At 38.6% G+C, this 22,731-nt stretch overlaps 1 protein-coding gene across 3 annotated transcripts; it reads right to left on the reverse strand.

Moving 5' to 3' along the window:
• Positions 1–795: 795 nt before the first annotated feature.
• Positions 796–16,910, reverse strand: inavab (innate immunity activator b). 3 transcript variants are annotated; one of them, XM_020086269.2, is made up of 10 exons: positions 16,773–16,910; positions 10,891–11,011; positions 7,976–8,109; positions 6,671–6,793; positions 6,326–6,557; positions 6,104–6,157; positions 5,544–5,853; positions 4,887–5,015; positions 3,670–4,369; positions 796–2,485 (listed from the first exon to the last, which is right to left on the reverse strand). In XM_020086269.2, the coding sequence occupies exons 2-10, from the start codon at positions 10,943–10,945 to the stop codon at positions 2,393–2,395; spliced, it is 1,830 nt and encodes a 609-aa protein (XP_019941828.2). In that variant the 5' UTR covers positions 10,946–11,011; positions 16,773–16,910; the 3' UTR covers positions 796–2,392. The 3 variants fall into 3 exon arrangements, with proteins under 3 accessions (XP_019941828.2, XP_019941830.2, XP_019941829.2); XM_020086271.2 differs by having other exon boundaries at positions 16,760–16,778; XM_020086270.2 differs by lacking the exon at positions 16,773–16,910 and adding an exon at positions 12,723–12,857.
• Positions 16,911–22,731: the final 5,821 nt, after the last annotated feature.

The following is a 22,731-nucleotide window of genomic DNA, read 5'->3' on the forward strand; positions in this document are numbered from 1 at the left end:
TATAATGTTAAGTTATATGTTTTTCTACTTATAGGTACATTTTCCACCAATGATTATTTTGGGATCATAACTACTACTAAATAATTTGGAATAATTGACACTATTAGATGTATTTTATTCAGCATATTTTACTGCAGTGATGATGATGATGTTGATAATGATGATGTTGATTATGTCTGGAAATGTTGCTAAGTACCTTATTGGATGCAGTGGGTAACTTGGAGATTTTATTTAGTGAAAGTCACAAAAATGGAGAAGAGGTTGGTGCACTGGGATCGACAAAGCAGAGAAAAACAATCTGTGTTCTTGCATGGGAGCCTACTCTGGTTAAAAAAAGCTTGTGTAGTTTTCTGAAAGCTGCTTCAGACACTGTGAAATTATACACAGTGAACATTCTCTCACTCAAAAACAGTGAATGGAATCACAGAGACTGTGTTGTGTCACAGGGTAGGGATTGTGTACTTTAATGACGAAGGTGTGGTGAACAATGAATAGCTAATAAATTGAACATTTCAAACGGATTTCAGTCTGCCTGGGGTTTGCTTTGCAAGTACTGACACATCAGACATTTTCTCAACCTCTTTTTTCCCACATGAAAACCTTTGAAAAATCTACTTTTTTCCATTAAACCTTTCCCTTCAAATGTCCGGAACGTCCATATCCAACACCTGGAACCTGAAACCGAAGGAGCTAAATGTGACTTTGCTCTTATTAGTTTTACTACTTTGTGTCCACTATTAAAGAGTTCTGACAGCCCAACAGCAACCCATGATGAGTGTAAATAAAAATCAACAATGTAAGGTAAGTCTTTATTATTAACTTCCACAGGAGAAATATTTTCACAGCAACATAACACATTATTAAATCCACTTAATGTTAACTGATAAATACAGTAAAAAGACAGTATAAAAAAAGAGGCACACAGCACACACGGTAACATGATTGTGATTATTTTTTTTTCATATATAACTTGACAGTGTTTTCTGCTGCTAAATCTTACAAATTCTGGTCCATGTCTTCTTTTGTTTCAAGTCTGACTGTTCATGAGTCCAATGGTGCAAATCACAATAAATAAACACATAAATAGATCATCAAGCGAGACCAGTCAGTGTTTAGCTGGAGCTGAATGTATTATAATTATCTATAATTCTTAAATGACCTTGGTAAAGAGGAGATAGACACATAGTGGTAGTGTTTTACAGACTGTTCACCCTGGAGTTAAATTTGAAAGGTGAGCTGCAGTCTCAAATTATGTAAGACAATATAAGACAATGAAAAATATACAGTAAAAGCTCAGGACATTTAAATTCATATTTGACAAACTATTAGCTGCCAAGCATCAAGACACGACTTTTGTCTTAACTTGCTACTATCTATCTCGTGTGAGTGAATTAATATCTAGTCTCAACTAGTTGATTAAACCAGTTACAAATTCAAGTTAACTGGCACAGATACAGACAAGTGCAAGTTTAAAAACAAGACTCACAAAGAATTACATTTAAGCAGCTCAAGTTCATTAATATAGTGACTTTATCAAAGTAACATTACACACAACATTTTCTTATAAAAAGGGGATAAGCTGCTCATTTAAATGATTGTACAATGGAATTATTTCCTTCATAAGACAAAAGGATTCCCTAACTAATCTCATTCTTAAACTACACTTGTCAGTATGTGTCAATCAAGTTAAGTACAGAGCAGTTTACCTGACCCCTTAACATTTGACATTTTGAAAGAAATAATTCATCTGAGATTAACCTAAACTATGGGCTAAATGAAAAGTTTATTCACATTTCTTTTAATCTAACAACAAAGAGCAGATTTAGTGTCTATTTCTATATTAGAGTTTGTGCTTTTTACAACCAGTCCGCTGGCAAATACAATTTAATTTGATTGTACATTTTACACATAACAAAACCCTGTATTTGATTGGGACAGAAACTGATTTATGTTAATTTATCAGCTGCTTTACTGTGTCAGTCTTGACAAAGGACTTATAACATCACTCAGTAATAAGAACATTTATCCCCTTTTCAATTTATAACAATTAACAACCAGTCAGAGTTAAATACTTAATTTCTTTCAACTGTTATTACACAACAATGTAAAGAGAGTGGATAAAAACAACACACACCTTACAGTTGTGCTGCAAATTAGTGGAGTGTACCAGAGTGGTGTTTTATTAACTTTGGAGGACGTAATTTGTGTTTGTTGTTCTGGACACTCCAGGCTGGGAGGTAAAATGCATGATGTCAGGTTTCATGTTTAAAATGTATTATTTATGGGCATTAACAGTTAATCCAAGTAGATTTTCTCGCTACTTTGCTGTGGTTTATTGGCTAATGATCCATTTGCAGCCTTTAGGTAAACATGTTCACTTTAGTGTCTGAGTTTAAACTTGACTTATGAAGTGAGATCCATCATCTACACCCCAGTGGCCTTGTGTTCCATCTGCACCTCTTTGGAGAGCCCGTCTTTGGATCACCTAAAAGTCAGAACAGAAAAAGGAATAATCATTTCAAAATGAAGCAATCAAACTAAAAAAAATAAAAAAAAGTAATGACAGATATCTGAGGCCTATATTTATGGTCTTTTATTATCTCTGTATTTTCATCAGTTTCAAAGAAAAAAACAAAACAAATGTCTGCTGCTTCCAGGATTTTCACAATGACGTTTTGAAGACAAACTTGTATTAAAAAATTCATGGAGACAGAAGGAAGTTGTTGAATTTGAAGCAGTGGAGAGAAATGTTAATATGCACTGCCTTTGTCAATTTTAAGGCAGATGATCACACTGCAAGTGAAGTTGTTCCCTGTATTTAAAATCAATGTCTTCACATCTACTTAAAATAGCTAACAAAAAAACGATTTAACGGATCAAGAAACCTATAATTTCCATGTACTGTTTGTGATTGAAATCTGTGAAGTGGTCTCCTCTGTGATAAAAACATTTTCAGGAGAGTTTCAGATGACGTGATGCAGAAGCAGTTACTGAAACATGCATCAAGGAGAGCAGAGATCACAAAGTACGGATTTCTTTCTGCTATTTTAACCTGCAACACAACACGCTTAGTAATATATATAATATACATATATTCTATTTGCTGCCAATAACTAGACTTTGAACCATGTTTTAATTAAATCCCGCTGTCCTACTTCGTAAAGACTTGTGTTACTAATTGCCCTTTGACGCATAAAGACACAGACAATGTGTTAGGCTAGAGTTCAGCTTATCACAGCCTATTCTACATGCGTAGGGTGGGTGCTATGACCTTGGTTTCTATGGTAACTGCCAATACGAATTGGGCTTGTTGAATTCCTTCAGATAGCTAGAGACAGACAATGAACTATGGTTTTAGTGACCTCTGGACGCATTATCTAATACCACCCAAAGACCTGATGAAAGAAAAACTCCTCCACTATATTCAGTTGATTAAAATGTTACTTTTGGCAGCAGCCTCCAAGGTTAAAATGTGATCAGAAGAATTCAAGTAATCTAGTTGGTGGATATGTGAAAATACTTTCCTGCACTCAAGTATTTAATTAAATAAGACAATTACTTAATACAATTGCTTAACCCTCATTTTTTCTGTATTTTAGGTTAATAAGTTGTTAGATACCTTCGCTGACAGACTGTGAAACATAAATAAAGATAGTTTGGCGTGCTTACCTGTTCATGGTACTTTTGACTTTGGTAGCAGGGCAACTCCTGCACCTGCATGTTTTTCACTCTCACCGCTCCCTGGCGGTCGAGAGAACGGGACCTGGGGGATTTCAGCTGACTGCGCCGATGCCACGAATTGAGCTGTTCATTCACAACTTGTCGTTGGACACCACTGGGACTGTAATGTTGGTGGTCCCATTGAGCTGGGGATGGGGAGAGTCTGATATCAGGAGGTAAAGGCCTCTGTTGTCTCTGGTGGGGCACAGCAGAGTCTTTATACCACAACTCATATCTGTTGGAAGGACTGGAAGTCTGTGGGGCGTAATAGCTCCGTGCCATTTCTGTATCAGATGAGTATACCATTTCGTTGTAATAGCTTTTATGAATAGTGGGGCTGGGTTGGTGCCTGGAATTATTGTAAAAGGCAGTGCGTGAGAAAGATTGAGGTCCAAAGCTGCCAACCCCACTAGAGCACGGGAATGCAGATTGATAGTGTTTGGGCAAATTACAGGGCATCTCCTGACGCGGGGAGCTATTGTAAGATGTAAACGAGTGTTCGGAGTTGCTATCCTCAGAGCTAGCATGGCTTCCGTAGGTCACTGTAGAGAGAGGAGTCTCTGGAAAAGTTACTGCATAATCTGTCAGTCGCCTTCTTGGTCCTCTGGTGCGACCACGGTCCTTTTCAAATGAAGATTCATTGGACAACCTGTGTAAAACAAAGACGTTTTATATAGCTACTATGCCAACAAGGCAACTCAGAAAAGAAACTGCACAACTTCTAAATATGTCCATCTCACAGTTTAAAACGGAACTCTCCATGAGAGAATGTATTTTCAACACCCTTATTTTGTATTTTTCCATTGACAAACTAATGTCATTTGCCTTATTTAGAAATAAAATATGATGTAATGGAACCGTCCTACATATACTGTCTATGATCAAGTATGCAAGTATGTTTGTGTGTATGTAGCAAATATATTTTACCATATTGACATGACATGGTTTTGCTTTTTCATCAACTCATTTTCCATGCTTTGTGTAAAACAAAGAGAATATCCATTCTTAAATCACACCGACTCAGAAGAATTGTATAATTTTAATTTAAGCGTTTCACATGTTTAGCTTTTTTTTCAGGTGATACATAAATAACCAATATATAAACTAGATAAGAGGTGTAAGTGGGTTGGGAGAAGGACATCACTGTGATGTGTAAGTGCAGATACCTGAGGGAGAGTTGTCTGTGCACACGCATCTCTGGTGTGGAGGGCGTGCTGCTGGACTGCGCGTGGCTCAGCTTTAGATGGGAGAAACAAGCCTCCAACGGTGGCAGCAGCTCAGACTTGGCTGGACTACTGAACACACAAAATGATGCACAAATATACATTACATTTTAATTCTCGATTTGGGTTTTCATATACTTAAAAGATTTTTATGACAGACATCAATGGTGAAAATTAAAATTACAAGATAAAAAAAATACTGTTGAATTGCCTATGGCATGTTGCATTCTGATGTCATTAGTTTATGTAATAACACTGATCTATTACATTGTCAAATTTACAGTTTCTATTACTGTAATTGAATACTGGACATTAAAGACTGAATTACACTCCTCTGTGAAGGTGTTATTATAATGATATAAATTATAAATGTAGTTCTGCAATCTTCACAATGGCTGTTGTAGCACCTGTGTAAATGCAGGTGGCAGTGTTGCACATTTAACATCACTGACATCTACATTGTCGTTTATGCCACTAGCAGCACCAAGATATGCATTTCACACAGACAAAGTATTCCAACTTCTATAGGTCACTCTTTGCTTCTTCGGTGCTAAAAACCTGACTAACAGGAAAAGAGTCATGATAAATGGCCAGTGTTACCTGGTCTTGATGGAAGAGCGAGACTTCTTGCTCTTCTGGTAGGGCTGGTCCAGGCTGGACTCTGTCCAGGGGGAGTGTTGGATGGGAGGAGCGTCATACAATGGGCTCGAGTTGAAACTCAGCGGAGAGTCAAAGCCCGGATGGGGAGACTGATTTGGGGTCAGCAGCAGCTGGGATTGTTGATCCAAATATGGAGACACGCAGGGGCTGTCCACAGAGAACTGTGAGGGCACGGTGGGAGGCTGGGGAGGATCTGTCTCTGCTGGATAGGGGAATCCTGAGGACGGCTGTGATGACTGGCTTGTCACTTCTAGAAAAAAAAATCTGAATTATAAAGTGTATGGTGTAGTTTACAAGTGTTGCTATCTATGCATCTCCAAGAGTCTTGGATGAACCTACACTGAGCACTGAGGGGTAAAGATACACATTTGCTGGACTCTGCTCACGTTGCCACATGTTTTATGGTGAACTGATCATGTGAAAAACACTGTCCAGCTTTCAAACGTCAGTAATTGGTTTTTAGTCAACACTGACCTGCTGTTGCACAGATAGAAACTTACCTTCATCTTGCACCACAGAATCAGACAGGGAGCTGTCATCGGATGTTCCCAGATCTGAAAATAAAGAGAAAAAAACATTTGATTCACTTGAAAAGTATAAAATGACACAAATCAGTAAAAGTCAAGGGCTGCTACATTCAGATATATTTAGTAATGAAGTGAAAAACTATAATTTTTCCTGCACAGACAAACTACCTTCTGGTCTGGCCGGGCGTCTCTCACCTTGTTGTGTAATATTAAAAGCAGGGAGTGGCGATGATCGGCCGTGCTTCAGCCGCAGCTGAAAGGACGTCTCTTGGAGCTGTTTAAGTTTCTTCTCCTCTCTCTTGCACTGCTGTGAACGACTCTTTTTAACAGCCTTACTCAGGTGATCCTCGTCGTACAGCTTTCGCGCTGCCTCGTATATTTTCATTTGAAGTGCCAACTCAGCATCTACCAAACTCAGCTCAGACTTCTGGAAAACAGTTGTGACAGGGGGATAGAGACAGACAATAGTGACTCTTCATCTTTACTCATAGTTTGAAGTTTAGATTATTCTGTGCTGTGGTTTCTAAATACTAATTGTACCTCTGTTCCCCGAGGGAAGCTTTGAGCGTCCAATTTAAAAGCAGCTCCGATACGTCTGCGAATCTGTGGTGGTTTCTCTCCGGGCAGTAGAGGGTAATCATCTGAAAGCCGTCCTGTCAACTCCTGAACAACACAGACAATGTTACAAATCCAACTGTGCACAAATCTTTTTTTTGACATGAATAAATATATTAAATTAAGACAGATACAGGTTTTGTAGCAAAGATTATCAAAATAAAAGATAAATGAAACAACATCAACCAATGCTTTCAGTTTACTTGTTTGATTGAAGATATGCATCATTTCTTTTAAACCACAACTTTGGCAGTTCCGATGATATAGAAGTATCTTTGCTAACCTTACAAGTTGAGGCATATAAATTCAGGGAATCTCTTGCACAATGCTGGGATATTTCCTTTCACAACACATTCTTTCAGTCTCATTTTCTCACTTCAACACATATCCATGTCCAAACCAAATTCAAGAGAATGACAACACACCAACTACAGAGTATATTAAAGAACAGTCATTAAAAATTGTTACTTTGAGTCACTCCTACACAGACAAAAATGTGCAAGCGGCCAGTGAGATTACTTGTTCTTTTGTCACTGAGGGAAGGGAGGTGCATCATGTCTCCCATTAGTTCACCTGAGCGTGTCCCAACAGGAGTGCCCAGCCCAGTGTCAACAGGAAAGAATGATCTGTCCTGGGATTTTACCCTGAAGCCACAGAGGCAGTACTCCCAACACCTGAGTAGGTGTCCAGATTTAAAAGTACTTCATGAGCCTTGGCTTGATAGATCACAGTGCAGAGATACAAAGAAAGAGAGAGACAGTGAGAAGAGACTGAAAATAAAAGGGATGACATGTGACAGGTCTCATGCTTAATTCAAATCCAGGCCGATGTGGGAACATTTAAATTGGTTTGACTGACTGAACCAGCAGATTACATCTTCAAAAGCCGCAGCCACACTGCATGATCTAATTTTACTACACAATGTTTCTGAGATGATGTTTGCTCTTCGCTTAGTGATATAAGACAAAATAATAATAATGTTGGAGGTTACATTAAAGACTTGTTTTCTCGGAGTGGAGCTCCTGACTGCAGATAACCACTTAGACATCAAGGCCATGTCGAGGTTGCAATATGGCGATAAGGTTGTGAGCCTAATGACATTTGTCTTGAGTTATACTTTGACTTGGTCTCCTAAAACCTCTAAAGATTCATAAATCCATCATTATGTTTATGCAGCATATTTAAGTTTTATTCTGCAGACCTGTTCTTTTGTTGATCACTATTACTTACAGCTTCACGGATGCAGACTTTCTTCAGCTCCAATATGCACAGCTCCAGTCGGTCCTGGAGAGCCTGGTGTTTGAGCTTCATGGCCCGTGTGTGTGTGGTCACATCCTTCGTATGCGTCGTTGGGCTGTCGGAGCCTGCGTTATGCAACAGGTAAGAAGAAAATGCACTTATCTGAAATCATGTGATTTAAGTGTGACTATTGCTTTATTCAATACGCAACACATGAGACCATGAGTGGGTGGAAGTTAGAGTCAGAGAAGACTGTGAAGCCAAAACATAAAGCAAAACCACAACAAAGATGCAGTAGATGAGTTAAAGATGTAAGAAGTAATTTTACTAACTCAACATGTAATTATGAACAGAGATACTATCATAAGTTCCAAGAGTCCAAATAGAAAAGGGTTTTTTAGCTTGATATGTCATAAAAGCCTATTGATAATCGATTTCAAATTATCAGATGGATAACTGAACTACATTAAATTACATGGAAGAGCATTTCTTGACAACTGAGTGTAAACCAGAAATAATTTTAAAAAACAACCAAAACAAACATCACATCATATTTTAGCTCATGCTGCTAAAACTATATATTTTTTACAGTGGAAAGTCCAATTTCCTGCTGGACCAATAAATTAGTTTGCACTATATAAAATTATGACAACGTCTTAATGTCGATGTTGCTGTTTAGTTTACCCTGTGTTTAAACCAATTAATTTCAATCTTTTCTTAAATGGTATTTGTAGCCTTATACTTAAGAATGCATGCTCGCACCATGAACCCCATATATTTTTTTTGTTTTCATTCTTTGTCTCTCCAAGACAAAAGTTTATTTCAATGCACCTTTTGTTTTTTTATAGTTGTTTTCATCAGTGACACTGAAACTGCAGCCTGATCTTCAGGATCTTTGTGACCATAAACAATGTGTGAGTGTTCGCTTGCTGTCTGTCTGTAGCCGTGGTGACTAACGACATTAAGATTAGTCTCTGTGGGTGTGGCTTCAGAAAAAATACACTGAGCACCACATACCTTCAGAGATTACTAACTGAATCCCTGCAGGTACTAACAAACCTCTGAGGTGCGACAGGAACGAAGTGTGACAGCACAACAATAGAGCACAGAATTCCTCTTCCTACACCGACAATCCCCCCATTCTTTGTCGATGGACACTTTCTCATTGTATAGGGCAGACATCACGTGGCTCAATTAAGGCGCAAAGAATGTCAGGGGGGCCATAACTAATGAGCAGACAATATTGGGCGTGGCAAAAACAAGACACCCAAAGTTTCCTGTTATTATGTCACCAAATGAAACAGAGGGGATAACGCAGGTGACGAAATTTTATGACTTAATGAGATTAACTGTGAAGAATAAAGAATATTAAAAAAAAAAACAATAATATACCTAGAAAGTTTGCAATTAACAGATGATTTCTTATTGGCAGACCTGTAAATGAATTTCTTGTATAATGGAATGAAGATTTGTTCTAAAATTGGTTTAAGTGCGAACATTTTCTCCTGTCTTTTCACAATTTATTTGTGTAAGCATTATTTACATCACAACAAACCATCACTTTTTATCACATATTTTGCATTCCAGAGCACGTCACAGAGGACCACATGCAGTTAAGTCCCTGCATGAGTTTTATCACGGAAACTTGTTTTCTGTATCATCGTAAATGATTTGCGCTTGTTTTTTAACTTGCTGGAATTACAACCTGAAACAAACTGAATCTAGTGTGTGGAGAACAGAGCTGATGTAACAATGTAGATTATTTTACTGAGAACATAACTGAGATCTCCTCTGTCAACAGTATTATAGCAGAGCTTGTCAACTCCATGTAATCTTCTAGGATTGAGTTATAGTCTGAAAGGATGTAATTTTACTAAATATTGGATGGAGCACAGGCCCGACCTCAGCACAGCCAATAAAAGATGTGAAATGTGTCAAAAGAATATTTATGTTGTGGACAGGATCTGGATTTAGCTGTTTATTTTTATGTGAATTCAAAATCACAGATGTAATTAAACCCTGATGTTGGCGGAGAAACATTAAGGTGTTTACTTACAATTCAAACGTATTTGAAATAGTAGAAATAATAGTATTTGTATACCAGATCTGTCATGTGACTGATAACTGAGCCAAAAAAAGTCCCTTAATACATCCCTATTATTGTGACACGTTGAGATAAATTTAACTATTTTATTCTTACCATATCATACCAACTTTGCACAAGAGCCTATGGTTAGTGCCTCTTCGTCATAAACAACACGAACAGAATCACATCTATGTGTTAACTTACTTTGAGATTTCTTGTTTCTCTGCTGTCTGAGGTCATATGAAAAGCAGGTGGTCATGACATCATCATGACCCAGACCAACGTACCGCTTCCAGCTAAATATTTTTTTGTACAAAAATGTTGTACTTTTGCTGAAGGTTGTTGGTGTAATGCAAATTTGTAAAACGAATTATTCAATATAATTTTACACGTTTGAATAGACTTTTGATTGATAAGCAACTGTTTTTAAGAGCAATTCACTAAAAACTGCTCAGTGTATGACAGATATATTTTGCCAACCAAACAGAAAATCATCAGCCCAGGTTGTTGCCTAATAATAATTTCAAGTCTAGATGTTGGAGGTTTTACTGGCTGGTTTCGATTTTTAATGTTTAACAGCAGCCAAACACCAAACCTTACTGCAGTGATCAAATGTAATTACACCTGTTGTTCAGTGTATGTCTGCTCCATCAAGTGTTTCACTGAGTGGAGAAATACTTGGAAATTCAGCCAACTGTAACTGTTGCGTTGCAGTGACATTAGTGGAGAGACTAATGATCATAAACATACAGATGAATGTGCATTTATTAAGACAAAAGATTTGCAATGGTATAGGTAGTAATACATTAAAGTGTTTTACCTGAATGGAGAATGATGCCACTGTCGGTGTCACTGATCTCTCCATTGACTTCCATATCAGTAGATCCACTTCTTGTAGCTGTTCTTCAGAGGTAAGATTTTATGTTGATGCTCAACATGTCCTGAAAAACATGAGTTCAGTTTTCATCATGTCTTAAGTTTTTTATATTTCACTCTGATATAAAATATTGTCTTGTGTTGGCAAAACTTCAAAAGGCCAAACCAGCACTGATTCGAGAAGCAGCAGTCTTAAAGCTCAGGGAGTCCACTCACAGTGGGATGAAACTCAAAGACCACATGAATATTAAAATATGATTACAAGTGAAGAGTCATCAGTCTGTAAATAATCCAAACAGAATAAGCAGAAGCTTTTCAAAGTCTGCCCATGACTTAATCCTGTGACCTGTTGCTTCTATGAGTCAGGTGTGACGTGTCTGTGCGACACCTTAGTCAGGTGTAGTCATGTCTCCCTCAGCATGAATACACACATAGTCTGGTGTGTTTCCTGTCACAACCCGTTTTATTATCATCTGAGGTCATATGATCACTGCTACGCAGTGATTCTGATAAGGGGCTCGGGACACTTGAGCCGTGTATACGGCAGGTGTCAAATAAAAACTGTGAGGCGTGTTGGTTAGATCATTAACTAAGAGAAGACAGGAATGTGGCAGTGATTGCATTCTCGCACACAGGGAGGTTCGCCTCAGTAAGGGGCAGGAAGCTTCTCACGGTCACCGTTGTGAGAAACAACTGGATGAGGATAAATCACGAGCAGCAACATACACGAGTTGATTCTACCACCTCAAGCTACAGTGCAACATCCATGAACAGTATAATTGAACAGTATGATCCTGAATATGACATGAACGTGACACATTCTCCATCTCATATGACTGTGACTGGTGGCTTCAAACCTCCCACATGTAACTGCAGCGTTTACAACATACATTACAGCACATTATTCAATTCAGTCAAAAATGAAGCAAACCATGAGCTACCTGATCAATTTGATCAAAGGTCTAACCTTCAATAAAGTGTCTGAAAATGCTGCATGCTGGACCAACAGTCCAAAATACAAAGTTATTTCAATTATAGCACACAGGGAAAAATGGAAATTTGAAAAACATTAAAAAATTTGAAAGGAATCATTTATTGTTTTTTCTTTTATAGTTTCGGTGCTGTTGATTATCGGGTCCTGTTGAAAGACTAAACAATTAATTGACTAATCGATTCTGAGCTAATACCCACACGTATGACAGTACTTAATATATCAGGAGAGTCATTTTATCCTGAAGTTAGGGTTTTTAGTTTCCTGTGTGTGCTTTATTGTGACCTATTCAATGAAATCCCCATAATAAACCTACAGAATCTCGTCCCCCCTAACACATGTCTGGAGCTAAGTGTTAAAGGGAGGGAAGACTTAATATCACTACACCAAACAGTCCACAGCGTCTTCCTGATCAAATATTTTATGAGACATTTTATCTGTGTGGAAACTACTGTTCTATTTTTTGTACATTACATCTACAAATACAATCACTTCAATATAGACAATTCTCTGGGAATGGGTTAAAAAAAAAAGTCACACAAGAAGAGGCAAGGAGTTACCCAGATTCTGAAAGTGCTAAGAAACTGCACTGGACTAAAAACATTGCTGAAGGCATTTTCTGCCTCATTACTTTAAATAGAGTTCCACAGAAAACACAGGCAGACCATAGCTGACATAGTTTGTCCAAAGCCATGAATATCTCAAAAAGTAACATTAACAACATGACAGTTTAATTGAGTCAGAGGATGAATCGAAAAAGCAAACACATCAAAGATTCGACTTACTTTATAAGAATCGAAGGAAAGACTGTCAAACTCAGGAAGCCCGAAAAGTGTCCCTTACAATTCCCAACTTGAATGAAAATGCTCAGACTGAGACTCGCCCACTAAGAACAAGCTGCCTGCTGAAGAGGAGTGGCCTCTCACTCGCTCCCTTACACACACACACACACACACACACACACACACACACACACACACACACACACACACACACACACACACACACACACACACACACACACACACACACACAGAGAGTGAGTCAGTATCATATAACTCAATGCTCCCGTCTGAGTTAGTAACTGTGTCAACAACAATGACAAAAATACTGAGAAATGATGCGTTATCAGTGTACGAACAGATGGGCGGTGGGAACCTGATTACAAAAGCACTGCCAAATAAAGACGCAGGATAACAAAGATCTTAGGCCACAAACAAGATATTTAAAGAGAATTTGAGCCACGCTCGAACATTTTATAGACCAAACAATATACTGATTGATTTACAAATACTTTTTTACTAGATTTTGCAAAAGTGAGAAATAATGGTTTCATCACAGGTAACAGACGACCAAATGACTTGATAAATGACTGTTAATGACTCTCACAGTCTTGGATGACTTGCTCTCTCACAACGGCGACTATAAATCAAAGCTAACTACTGTGACAGTCCAGCTCTGCCTGTTCAGAGATCATATAACTGGTGAGCGCATGGCTACTGCCATCTCCTGGCTGTTAAAAAGTCAACCCATTTTCAACATATTATTTGTTTTGTTAGATATCCCTGTAGCCTTAAACTTCATTATTTCTCAACCTACTTCCAGAATGCCTAAACTGTTTACTGGCCTGCAATTTTTGCCTCTGCTAAAAAGGAGACACATGGTGGAGGGATAGTCATGATTTATAGAGACCCAGAGGCAGCACCTGCTCTGTAGCTGCATGTCTCACATTCATTCTGAATCTCAATATTCATTTTGGCTTTCCAGGAATGTTGGTGCACAGACGCTCTAGAAATAAGGCCCGGCAATTCCCAGACTGTCAAGAATCAGATCTCAGACGACACGGCACCAACAACGCAGCGGGACAAAAGCAGAAGATGTTCGGTTCAGTAACTTCTGAAGTTAAGCTTCAAAGTGTGAGCACAGCTTGTTCAGTGTGAACACAGTTGAATGAATTGACAGATTCATTGATTAGCTGATAGACATTGAATTATTCTGCAACAATGGTGATAATAAAATCATTGTTTGGGTTAGTCTTTAATAAATCAAAATCAAATCTAAATATTTGAAGATGTCATCTTTAACTCTATGAGCTTGTGATGCACACTTTTCTCTTTATATTTTATAATAAATTGATTAATCAATACTAGTTGTTGATTAGGAACTGTTGAGAGGATAGACTGTATATAAATATAGAAGACAAAAGGGAAGCCAATGCGTCGCCACCAGGTGGTTGACTGGAATATAAGTCATAAACCCCACATCCTCCATTTTAGTGGATGGGACATGGACCTAACTAAAAACTCAGAGTACAGAACAAATTGATTTTTCTCAAAGATATTTCCTGTCATTCTAGATGTTTTTTTAATCGCACTGATGTTAGTTAATCTTTCTCGTAAGTTTGGTTTTAATTGGCTGTTTTCTGCAGGGTGAAACGCCATGATTGACAGCTAAGACTCACAGTTGGTCAAACGCATGTGTCCTGATTTATACTGTGCAGGCATTTGCATCCTGGTAGTGGGAGGAAGTTAAGATGCATTGTCCATCTTTATAAACAGTGTATGGTTGAGAGACTGCATTTATATTAGCTAGGTGTTTCTACTACACTGCAAACTGAACAGAGGTGTAAGTAAAGTCTGAGCCAGCACCTGTAAGGTTAATACAATAAAAGAGAAGCAGCAGCGCCTTGTGTAAACAGGCAGCATACCAAACAGTTTGATAAACTAAAATCAAATATAAGTAAAGTGTAGTCATGCAGATGATTAGCATCATGGGGAATTCAAGAAAGCTGTGAATAAGAAGTTCTCTCCGACACATCTTAAATCTATAAGACATCAGAAACTTCAGGTTAGAGGAGAAAAAAGTCATGTCAAAGTTTTCCTCTATCAAAAATGTGATAACAATGACTCTGCAGTGAAGGCCATCATGCCCGATATGAGGACTAGTTAAGAAACAGCCTACTTCTATCCTGTACAACACAAACACACGTCCGGTGTTGAAGCAGCCAGTTGGTGGATGTCACCGGTAGTTTATACAAACCAGTGCTCCCTTAGAGACAGAGAGAGGCCTTTGAGTGGGCAACACAGCAGCTGGCATAACAAATTCTTTACATATTCCTGAGTGGTGTACAGCTAGACTACGGATGCCAGCACGGGGGGGCATCAGCTGCCAGGAGATCACACAAGATTTTACAACTTGCTTCCTCCCCCAGGTTCTAATGGGTCATTTTGCCATAAGAATGCTTAAATCAAAGGTGATGTCATTAAAAAGAGCTATAAAGTTGAACTAACTTTCTGGAAATCCTGAGGCTTTAGAAGACACACAAAGCAGCTTGCAGAGCTGCATGGGCTCCCTCCCACCACACGCTGCCTGTGGATGACTTTAAGCTTTACCTAAAGGCTCTAATCGAGTATAATAATGATGTGAAATGAACACTGCTTGTATCTCAAATGAGCAAGCATGCAGAAGTGGTGAGTCTGGTGTGGATTGCTGAATTAAAGGTCTGTGCACCACCATGTAAGTCAGGGGTTATTCTAAACTGTAACCAAGCCCAAGACTGTGGCTGAGAGCGAACAAGCTTTAACACATCAACACCATTACACAGAGGAACATGTGAAATCAAAACTCCTCTTATTGGAGCTTTAAAATCAGATTACTCCTTCTGTCTGATCTCTTCATTGAAGAAAGTAAGAATTTTTTCAATGAATACGTCAAACCCAAAATTCCACTCTTGGATCATATAACCGTGCTGAATGTGAATCTATACAAAACAGAATCAAAAACCCTGTACCTTGAATTTGCCAGTTCCTCTCATTATGGTGCTCAGCTTTTCTGATAAAAAGAGGAAGTTACACGCTCATCACTTCTCTGCTGGTCAGTGAAGTCAGGTGTTATTGAAACTTATTAGAGAAAATACAAAGAATAAACTCAAAGCTCAGTGTCTGAGATAGACTGGGAGATATGCGATATATTAAAATTATATCGAGATTAAACTTGATCAGATGATATCGATAATTATCACAATATATGTCACATTATTATTTATTTTAAGTTTTAAAGACTGATTTCTGCTCCTGTGTGAAGGTTGTGGTTTGTCTTCTCTTCTTTATGAGCAGAGGATGACAAACATTTTATAAATAAATCTGAGATAAATCAATTATGTGTTATACCTCCTCACACAATGCACGAGCAATATATATATATATATATATATATATATATATATATATATATATGAACCTTTGTTATGCTGATGATGAAAATTATATTGTGATGATTATTGATACTGTTTTATTGCCCAGCCCTAGATAGAATAATAGAAATAAATCGGATTCAGTTGTTTGCCTCCTTGTTTAAGTTTAAAACACTGGGGAAATGTACAATGCATGTTACCTAACAACAATAACATGAAGAAAGTACACATGTAATGTATATCTGAATACTGTAGTTATGCCAAAGAAATAAGACAGAAAAAAACCCAGACTTCACAAAGAATTGGACCAACTTGAGAGGTGAACTATGTATGTATAATGTTTAACTCCTCAGGGGTAAAGAAATAGTGATTAAATAAAGAAATAAAGAGAAATGTTGTGGTATGTCTTCATCCCTCTCATCCAGCCTCAGTCCCTTCATGGAGCTGCTGGGCCTCAACTTTCAGGAGTTTAGCAAACTTTAAGAGTCGCCTGACTGGTGAGCTCTTCTCTCTGGTTACAACAACTTTCTTTCAGAGCACCAGAGGATTCAACAGCACTGAATAACCCCCCCACCCGCACACATGCACACACGAGGTTTCACAAATAAAATAAAACTTCGCTGCCATTACTTTTTGCTCCTACCTTGGTAGCTAGTTAGCTAGCTAGCATCGTGCCTCATCTGCATCCATACAATCTGAGCCCCATTGGCTCTCCCAGATTTCAGCTGGAAGTTTGTTTCCTTGTTACTTTGACTCACGGGCTGATGGAGACAGACACTGAATCGTTGGGTTGTGTCTCTGTGGTCCAAGCGAGTGAATAGGAGGAAGCACGGACATTCAAATCACGGTTTAAAGCGAAATAGCAGAGTTTCAGTGGAGGCTGCTTCTGCTGCAGCTCAGTAAAGTACAGCTATGCGGTGTGGCGTTCGCGTGCCACCGTACACGTGAACTACCTCACAACACCAAACGTTTACCATAGTAATCCCGTTTCCCACATCTGTACATTATCAACACAGACAACGTGGTGGAAGTAGTACACACGTATACATTTGTTCTTTTAAAGAAACCCTCAATTTTCAGGTTTCTCACGTTTGTTTTGCCCTTACATCGCCGTTTTATCGTCTTTGTTTTCATTCGGTAGAGAAATGTGCCAACGTGTCATATAATTGCTAAAGTAAAACAAGACTCAAACACAAATGTAAGACCATATTCAAAGCAGTCGATGCTTTAAACGCTTTTAGGTTATCTTTACCACTAGTGTTTTAAAAATTACGAGCTTGATGAGGGCTTGTGAATGCCGCACACATGATGCGAGTTTGTTTATTTGCCTGTTTGCTGCATTTTGAAGCTTTTCAGAACATTTATTTTGAAGTTATTCATGAGTTACTGTTATAATTATATATAATAATGTGTTTGTTTGTTACTGGAGAGAAAAGTGGGTTTAAAGACGCGCCCAAATTTGCACTGTATCATTTCCTGCTTCAGCCACTAGAGAGCAGCAGTGCGTTAGATAATCCAGTGATGTTCCATTTACACGAAACACACAAGGGACCAAAACACACTACAGGTAAATTACCTTGTTACAAGTTACAAATAAACAAGTTAATCCAAAAATTGAAGGCAAACAATAGGAAATATTTCAAAAGCAAAAAACAAGAAACAATTTGAAGATCACACGGCAATAAAGCAAAGAAATAAAACATGTTATAGATCAAATTAAATTTAAACTTAACATTCCTTTCAAATTTTCTCTTCAGGTGCTGGAGTCACTGCTCTGCAACACAGAAGTTATTTGGTAGTTCTGTTTTTTGTCTTCTCTTAAAGGTAGGTCAATGTAGTAATGTCCATTTTCCAGTTCTGCTGTACTTCCCACAGTCTGCATGGTTTTAATGTCCTCTCATGACATTTCCAATTGCTCATGTGATGTTATTTTCATTAAAATCAGGGTTGTATTGTTTCATGAGCATCTCTTCCAGATGTTCCACAGAAATACAATTGGATGCAACAACAGAGCAGCCGGTCTTGACTCTTCCATTTACACCATGTCCATGTCCAGGTCCATTTATTATGCAACCAACTCTGGTTTGGACTGCGTATGGTCCTTCACCATGGCTGTTTATCAGCCCCCAGTGTTCCGTCACTTTCGGTGCATCAGATATAATGAGCAAATCAACATTCACATCAGAAAGCTTTATGTTCCTCAGGTAAGACCATTTAGCAACATCCTCTCAATGTTCAGCCTTGACCCTGGCATCCTCCTTTGAATCAAAACATTAGGCAACTCCATAAAATAATTTCCATCAATGCCAGTCACTTCCAAACCAGACAGCAGGGTGGTGCTCACAATCTTCTTTTCACCCATTGTTCTTGGTAAAATGTTGGCTGCTTTGCCTTTTAGACAGTGCAGAATGTACTTGAACTCTCAGGATCCAAGAATTCTTAAAACATAATCACCTAATAAAAAAAATATAAATATAGACATAAGGTGTGTATGTGGTCAGCTCATTACTGTTGTGACAGCATAACCCAACAAAACAAGTAAACAAAGAACCTCTCTTACACAGTGCCTCTTCCTCCTCTCCCTTTAGAGCACATCCCCCTGAGGACCACTTGGGCCTGGACTCTCTGCCTTTTAGCTCTTCTGCCCTGACTGAGGCTCATCTGTTCAGCCTCCTTGGCATCAAACTCCTCCAAGCTAGTTTCAATAAGACTTGTTCTAATCAGGGACCCACTGACATCAGATTGAATCCTCTTCTGTGCTCACAATCCTGTCATAAATTACTCTGAAATTGTTAATTTTGTTAATTTAAGTACATGCTTCTGATTTCCCAAAACTGATTTGATTCCAGTTTACAAGGTTTCAATTCGATTTCCGATTTGATTCGATTCAGTATAGAATCAGTTCAGTACATTTCAGGGATATTTATCACCAAGGTCAGCACCATTCAGTAGGCCAATATCCATAAGATAAGAGTTTGCAGGGATAAAGATTGGGGGAATCACAGCTGCACAAATGATCCTCAGAATATGGAAAAATAAATCCACTCTAGATTTTAAAAAACTGCACGGAAACGATATTAGAAATATTAACATGTGTTAGCCAGAGTCAATGATAAAAGTGAGAAATTGAATTTAAAGGTTCAGTGTGTAGAATTTAGTGACATCTAGAGGTGAAGTTTCATGTTGCAGCTGAATAGTCCTCATTTCATCCTCCCCTTCCAAACATGAAAGAGAACCTGTGGTGAACTTCAGTTATCATGAAAACTCAAAAGGTTTTAGTTTGTCCAGTTTGGACAATAGTAAAAAACATGGTGGCCTCCACAGAGAGGACCCCCCTCCATGTAAATGTAAAGTATTTAAATTTAAAGGGCCCATTCTATGGTAAAGAAAACAACAATTCATACAATTTAGACGAAACACACCAGTGAAAACATCACAAGGATTATTTTATATTCAATCTCTGCCAAACATTTCTTTCAGCCAAATCTTACACACTGAACCTTTAAGGTAATGGGGAGGTTTTGAGATCACTTTAGATGGACACTGGGAGGATGTTGGTGCTACATTTGCATATTTTATCAACATTGTGGTGACTATAGGTGTATATTTCACCGGACAGACATTTGTGTTCTTGTAACTATTCAACAAACACACATGAATTACTTCATCTCACTTAAAACTACAGAAGAAGTTTTTTAATTCATGTGCATGATCTTGTGAGTCTTCGACTTGTTGCACGGTGTATTAGATGTATCTGACCAGTAGGGGGCAGGTAAGATTTACTTGTGTTTTGAATGAGGCACCTCCTTCAGACTGACTGTGGTTCTTGTGCAAATGCCACAGATATTCTGCACAAGACTTCGCTTCACTGAGAATTTCCTTCTCATCAGTGAAAACGGGCCTATGATTGATAAGAAATCAGATTATCAGAGATTCTATGTCTATTTCCAAACCAGATTTTAATCAAGTTTGAATAGTTTTGACTATTTGGTCAAATCTCTCTATTGATGTCACATGCTGTAGTTTTGTGAAGTTGCAGTACTGTCTGAGGAAGTGAAAAGTATGTAGACTTTATCCTCAATAATTCACTGTTGCTTTAGGCCTTTAAGACTGCAAGTTAATGATATAACAACTTTAGACTTTTAATGTACTTTTAATTTATTAATGAATTAGTCCTTGGATTCACAAAGGAAAGATTGCACTAATGAGAGCGCACATTTCACAGAGAGACGTAGTTAATAGCTTTCACTTAAACAGTGCAAAGTAAATCATGGCCTACACCTAAAATACTGACAAGAACTGGGCAAGCTCCATCTGCTGAGGCCGGACAGCTGCTGAATAGACCTTGTGGTGAAATTATTTGGTCGATTTAGGTTTCCAAAGTCAGAATTGGAGTTCAAGCTCAACTTGTATGAATATGCACATATGCAAATACAAGCATGAGACATGTTTTCCAGCTTCATTTATACTTTTCAGTGAGGTCACAAGAGACCAACGTGAACCCGGACATCTGCTGTCCACACTGAGGATAAAAACTGATTTGTCTGAGGATTTTCTCACTTTCACCAGTCAGAACCAAAGAGCTTTTCTTTTTTAACAAGTGCACTTTAGTATTTATAGAGGCTGAGTCCAGCGATGTCTCAGCAGAGTAATAGTTATGATTAAAGCCAACTGCTTTCTGTTGTGCACAGCAACGCTGATATTTATCAATCATTGTCATCGTGTTTCACCATAATTTAATTATAATTTCTACTGAGAATATGCTCATCCATTGTCTTATTGTGTTATTTCTTTTCTTTTTTTCCTAACCAAGTTGAGGATATAGGGATAAGGAGGCTGTCATGTGTTGTTCAAGTTATAAAGAACTTAAATAAAACCCATTTCTATAACCTCAAAATAACAATAAAGACAAACATATGTTTAAATCATCACAGACAATTTGAATGTCTTGTGTCCAGACGATGTTAGTGATGATGCGATGTACATATGAAGGTGTCTTTCTTTATCAGCCGCCTGGTGCACTGCACACACCGTGACAACACACCACTACTGAAACCAAGCTGAACCTGAAACTCGACCCTGCATCCGCTCATCTTTGACCAAAATCTGCACTGGTTTCTGTCTCGATCATATGATTTGTTTCCTCCCTCCCTCAGCTGTAAGAGGCTCTCACTGAGCCTTGGTAAAAGATAATAGAAAGTGACAGGACAGAGGAGGCTTTAGCAGCCACGGCCATTGTTGCAGAGAGGGAAAACGTCATCGCCTTTACCTCCTCAAGACATAATAGACCTCAAGTGAAATTAACTCCATGGTCCAGCTCGCATGCATTGTGCTGAAGCAGAGACAGCGAGGTTGGAGGACAGGCCACATCTTACATGAGGCCAGAAAACGTGTCATTGTTCCGCAGGGAGTTTCAGCAAAGAGAGCACTGACCTCCTTAAAGGATCCCTGCTCAACTTTCTGAGCATTGTGTGTGATGGTCAAGTGCTGCCTCACTTTGAAGTGTCAAGGTGATGTTTGGATGCGCTCATCATGGCGGAAAACCCCATCAGTCCAATGTTTTGGCCTCGCACTCGTTCTCCCACACACTCAGCTGTACTTCTTCCTTTAAAAAACGTTTAATTATTTCTTCTGCATTCTTGCTGCTCTGTCAGTGGAGCGCTACATTCCTCTCCCCGAATAAGTGCTGTCTCACTCCAATTGAGCAGAGTAAATGTGAGAGCCATTGAATGGAGCAGCCTCAATGGGAGAAAATAAACAATTGCATTGGTCCATGGGTGCAGTGGGGGAGAGCGGATGAGAGGAAGGGAGAAAGGCCTCCCTAACGTGCTAAGATTCCCATGGATACTTGGTCCTTTTTCTGTTTAGAGGAGGATCTCGTAAAGTACTTCAACACTGGATGATTTCTCTTTTCCATTTACTCTGTTTTTTATTTGGGGAGAGAAAGGGTGGTATGCGTCACGGTGATTGTTAGACATGGGCAGGGGGTCACATGCACACATGCACGCTCGTGAACACACACACACACACATACACACACACATGCAATTTGCTCCTCACTTGTCGAGTGCTAAGTTTCAGAAAAGGAGTCTATTGTTTGGGTGTGAAAGGTTCTTGTTTTAGCTGTTTAACTAAATCAAAAGTTCCTTGGACACAAAGGGCTGCACAGCCTCAGTCCTCCATTCTGTCATTTTAAGTGCTCAGGGGCTTTTAACTGTTCCCTTTTGTTAAAAAAAAAAAAAAAAACTCTCCCACTCTCCTCTTATTCCATGGCTGATTTCTGCCTGATGTCCTCTCCATTTACATACAACCCATACAACCCTGTACATGTGAGTTACACATTTATGGCCGCATGAAATGAAGATGAATTGGTCATCGTCATGGTTTGTTAGTTTTGAGGATTAAAAAGCGAACCCCTCTGTCACTTTGACTAAATCTGAACATCAGCTGCCAGAGAGAAACAACTCTGCTGCAGATGTTTGGTCACCAGTAAGAAAAAAGTTGGCAACAGTTAGATAACACTATTCTACACTACTTTCTAAAAAAGATAAGATATTGAAATATATATATTTTCATTTCACTGTGACCCCCAAAACTGGGAG

The sequence above is a fragment of the Paralichthys olivaceus genome, chromosome 2 (genome assembly GCF_024713975.1).
Source record: "Paralichthys olivaceus isolate ysfri-2021 chromosome 2, ASM2471397v2, whole genome shotgun sequence".
Lineage (NCBI taxonomy): Eukaryota > Metazoa > Chordata > Actinopteri > Pleuronectiformes > Paralichthyidae > Paralichthys > Paralichthys olivaceus.

What these genes read in the sequence shown, in the direction of transcription:
- inavab (XM_020086269.2), bottom strand. Translation starts at nt 10,945, where the DNA reads ATGGAAGTCAATGGAGAGATCAGTGACACCGACAGTGGCATCATTCTC. An exon ending in CACAGACAACTCTCCCTCAG is followed by an intron (nt 4,370 to 4,886) that starts GTATCTGCACTT and finishes TGTTTTACACAG; the next exon opens with GTTGTCCAATGAATCTTCAT. An exon ending in GTCAAAAGTACCATGAACAG is followed by an intron (nt 2,486 to 3,669) that starts GTAAGCACGCCA and finishes TCTGACTTTTAG; the next exon opens with GTGATCCAAAGACGGGCTCT.